The following is a 4,599-nucleotide window of genomic DNA, read 5'->3' on the forward strand; positions in this document are numbered from 1 at the left end:
CTCTCCCCCTCCCTCTCTCCTCCTCCCTCTCTCCCCCTCCCTCTCTCCCCCTCCCCCTCCCGCTCCCTCTCTCCCCTCCCCCTCCCGCTCCCTCTCTCCCCCTCTCGCTCCCTCTCTCCCCCTCTCGCTCCCTCTCGCTCCCCTCTCCCCCTCTCGCTCCCCCTCCCCCTCTCGCTCCCTCTCGCTCCCCTCTCCCCCTCTCCCCCTCCCCCTCTCCCCCTCCCTCTCTCCCCCTCCCTCTCTCCCCCTCCCTCTCTCCCCCTCCCTCTCTCCCCCTCCCTCTCTCCCCCTCCCTCTCTCCTCTCTCCCCTCTCGCTCTCCCCCTCTCGCTCCCCCTCCCCCTCGCTCCCCCCCTCCCTCTCGCTCCCCCCTCCCTCTCTCGCTCCCTCTCTCGCTCCCTCTCTCGCTCCCTCTCGCTCTCCCTCTCGCTCTCCCTCTCCCTCTCCCTCTCCCTCTCGCTCCCTCTCGCTCCCTCTCGCTCTCTCTCTCTCCCTCACTCGCTCTCTCTCTCTCTCTCTCTCTCTAAATTTCCTCCTGCCTTCCTTCCAGGTGCGGACGAAGGATTTGCTGTTTGAAAACATCAATCACCTGATCAATTACCACTTTGAGAGCGAGGTTCCCATCGTGGCGGCTGAGAGTGAAGTGTGTCTGAAACAGGTCATCCAGAGGAGGCACTGAGTGCCACTGTAAGTGTTGGAGCTGCTGCCTATCTGGATTGGGCGCAGATCGAATTGGGCATGTGCTGCTGGAGGGGGAAGGTGATGGTGGGGCGAGGGTGATGGGAGAGGGGTGGAAGGGGGAGGGTGGGAGGGGAGGGGAGGGTGATGGGGGAGGGCAGCAAGAGTAGGGACCCAGGATGTCCCTATTTAGAATTTTGCTCGAAATCGAACGATGAGGTTCACGATGCCCTCGAGTATCCTACATCCTGGATTCAAGCTGTGCTGGGGAGGCTGAAGTATTGCACGTGGTGAGTGTCCTTTGTGACTGGCCCATCAGGGTGGGGCGGGGGGCAACGGAAAGGCAGAAATCTCCCCAGAGTGGGACAGCAGGGGCAGAGTGCGATTGGCGGAGGGGAGCCAGGACCTCGGAGGGGAAAGGGAGAGCAGTGACCAATGGTGGATGGGACGGCTGGGCAGAGGGTGGGTTCCGGCTGACTAAGGAAGTTAAGCATGGTTTCAAATTGAAAACAATGGCGTATAATGTTGCCGAGATTAGTAGGGAGCCAGAGGATTGGGAAATATTTTTAAACCAGTAAAGGACGATTAAAAAAATTATAAAGAGAGAGAAGATAGATTATGAGAGTAAACTAGCAAGAAATATAAATCAGATAGTAAGAGTTTCTACAGGTATATAAAACGGAAGAGAGTAGCTAAAGTAAACGTTGGTCCCCTAGAGGATGAAACTGGGGAATTAATAATGGAGAACAGGGACATGGGCGAGACTTTGAACATATTTTGTATCGGTCTTCACAATAGAAGACACTAAAAGCATCCCAATAATTGATGATCAAGGAGCTATAGAGAGGGAGGAACTTAAAACAATCACTATCACTAAAGAAGTAGTACTCGGTAAAATAATGGGACTAAAGGTGGACAAGTCCCCTGGACCTGATGGCTTACATCCTAGGGTCTTAATAGAAGAGACTGCAGAGATAGTGGATGCATTGGTTGTAATTTGCCAAAATTCCCTGGATTCTGGAGCGGTCCCAGCGGATTGGAAAACTGCAAATGTAACTCCCCTATTAAAAAAAAAAAAGGAGACAGACAGAAAGCAGGAAACTATAGACCAGTTAGCCTAACATCTGTCGTTGGGAAAATGCTGCAGTCCATTATTAAGAAAGCAGCAGCAGGACATTTGGAAAAGCATAATTCAATCAAGCAGAGTCAGCATGGTTTTATGAAAGGGAAATTATGTTTGACAAATTTGTTGGAGTTCTTTGAGGATGTAACGAGCAGAGTGGATAAAGGGGAACCAGTGGATGTGGTGTATTTGGATTTCCAGAAAGCATTCGATAAGGTGCCACATAAAAGGTTACTGCACAAGATAAAAGCTCACGGGGTTGGGGGTAATATATTAGCATGGACAGAGGATTGGCTAACTAACAGAAAACAGAGAGTCGGGATAAATGGGTCATTTTCAGGTTGGCAAACAGTAATTGGTGGGGTGCCGCAGGGATCAGTGCTGGGGCCTCAACTATTTACAATCTATATTAATGACTTGGATGAAGGGACCGAGTGTAATGTAGCCAAGTTTGCTGATGATACAAAGATAGGTGGGAAAGCAAATTGTGAGGAGGACACAGAAAATCTGCAAAGGTATATAGACAGGCTAAGTGAGTGGGCAAAAATTTGGCAGATGAAGTATAATGTGGGAAAATGTGAGGTTATCCACTTTGGCAGGAAAAATAACAAAGCTATTTAAATGGAGAAAGATTACAGAATGCTGCAGTACAGAGAGACCTGGAGGTCCTTGTGCATGAAACACAAAAAGTTAGTATGCAGGTACAGCAAGTGATCAGGAAGGCAAATGGAATGTTGGCTTTTATTGCAAGGGGGATAGAGTATAAAAGCAGAGAAGTCCTGCTACAACTGTACAGGGTATTGGTGAGGCCACACCTGGAGTACTGCGTGCAGTTTTGGTCTCCGTATTTAAGGAGGGATATACTTGCATTGGAGACTGTTCAAAGAAGGTTCACTAGGTTGATTCCTGAGATGAAGGGATTGGCTTATGAGGATACGTTGAGCAGGTTGGGCCTGTACTCATTGGAGTTTAGAAGAATGAGAGGTGATCTTATTGAAACATAAGATTCTGAGGGAGCTTGACAGGGTAGATGCAGAGAGGATGTTTCCCCTCGTGGGGGAATCTAGAACTAGGGGGCATAGTTTCAGAATAAGGGCTTGCCCATTTAGAACTTAGATAAGGAGGAAATTCTTCTCTGAGGGTTGTAAATCTGTGGAATTCTCTGCCCCAGAGAGCTGTGGAGGCTGGGTCATTGAATATATTTAAGGTGGAGATAGACAGATTTTTGAACGATAAGGGAGTGAAGGGTTATGGGGAGCGGGCGGGGAAGTGGAGCTGAGTCCATGATCAGATCAGGCTCGAGGGGCTGTATGGCCGACTCCTGCTCCTATTTCTTATGTTGATGGGCAAGTGGGTGATTATGGAAAGGGGCTGGTGGGAAGGAAGGGTTTACAATGTTAACTAGCTCAGGGGGGCAGGGGGGGGGGGAAATCGCAGGCAGCCAGAATGATCAGGAGTTGGATGGGGAGTGGCAAATATCACTGTTAACAATATCGCTATCAACAATCATTTTCTATAGAGCCTTTAACGTTGTAAAATGTCCCAACGGGCTTCACAACAAGAGCTTGGGGCCAGGAAGCTGGAGGCACGGCCGCTAATGGTGGAGCGATGGGAATCGGGGGACGAGCAAAATTGGAGGAGCGCAGAAATCTCAGAGGGGTTGTAGGGCTGGAGGGAGTTACAGGGATAGGGGAGGGGTGAGGCCACAGAGCAATTTGAACTCGATGCTATCTGTATCACTATTATCATTATGCAGCATTGTATATTTCTCCTATTCACAGGTGCCGGTCAATCGAATTTGAACATGGCCCCGAATTCCGCAGTGAACCGGAGCTTTGACCAGGGGGTAGTCCGTGTGCGGCACCATGCCTCTGACTGGTGCAGTGGCGGTGTTTACAGAAGGGGTGGGATTCCTCCCTCACACTGACGGCTCCCTCATTACCTCCACTCCTGCTACTTTACTGAGCATGTTGCTTACCGCAGTCAGAGAAATAACCGTACCCTCGGAAATCAAGAAACAGGAATCAACTGAACTTGAAACTAATTGTTGATATTGGTGAAGTGTGCAGGACAGCTCGTGACCAAACATCAAAAGATAGACAATAAGAGGGGTCATAAACTCCCATCTGGCCCGTGTGTGTCTCAGTGTCGCCTGTACAAGTACAGCACACAGCGGGTAAAGGAAAATAGTCACCCCAACTGGTACTGTACGGCCCGTGTGTGTGTCATGTTTTTGTAAATATCTGCATTACATTACATACAGAGTGAACCCACCACGTGTGAGGGGGGCGGGGAGCGAGGGGGGGCTCTCTCTCTCTCTCTTGGGGGGGGGCTTTCTGTGATGATTCTTCTTTCAATCTTTGAAATAAAAGTGATGTTTGGAACATGTCTGGTTTATGTTAAAATCACTCCCCTGGTCACTGCCCCTCCGACAGTGCGGCGCTCCCTCAGTACTGCCCCTCCGACAGTGCGGCGCTCCCTCAGTACTGCCCCTCCGACAGTGCGGCGCTCCCTCAGTACTGCCCCTCCGACAGTGCGGCGCTCTCTCAGTATTGCCCCTCTGACAGTGCGGCACTCCCTCAGTACTGCCCCTCCGACAGTGCGGCGCTCTCTCAGTATTGCCCCTCTGACAGTACGGCGCTCCCTCAGTACTGCCCCTCTGACAGTGCGGCGATCTCTCAGTACTGCCCCTCTGACAGTGCGGCGCTCTCTCAGTATTGCCCCTCCGACAGTGCGGCGCTCCTTCATACTGCCCCTCCGACAGTGCGGCACTCCTTCAGTTCTGCCCCTCCGACAATG

The 4,599-nt window shown here is 51.1% G+C and overlaps 1 protein-coding gene across 1 annotated transcript in view; it reads left to right on the forward strand.

Moving 5' to 3' along the window:
• Positions 1–4,070, forward strand: part of LOC139229377 (SHC-transforming protein 2-like) — a 28,425-nt gene extending 24,355 nt beyond the window's left edge. Inside the window, exons 6-7 of the mRNA XM_070861076.1 lie at positions 550–686; positions 3,582–4,070. Of these exons, the coding sequence (XP_070717177.1) occupies positions 550–678 (129 nt within the window). The 3' untranslated portion in view covers positions 679–686; positions 3,582–4,070. The remainder of the gene's footprint in view (positions 1–549; positions 687–3,581) is intronic.
• The last annotated feature ends 529 nt before the right edge of the window (positions 4,071–4,599 follow it).

This window comes from Pristiophorus japonicus, chromosome 18, assembly GCF_044704955.1.
Source record: "Pristiophorus japonicus isolate sPriJap1 chromosome 18, sPriJap1.hap1, whole genome shotgun sequence".
Lineage (NCBI taxonomy): Eukaryota > Metazoa > Chordata > Chondrichthyes > Pristiophoridae > Pristiophorus > Pristiophorus japonicus.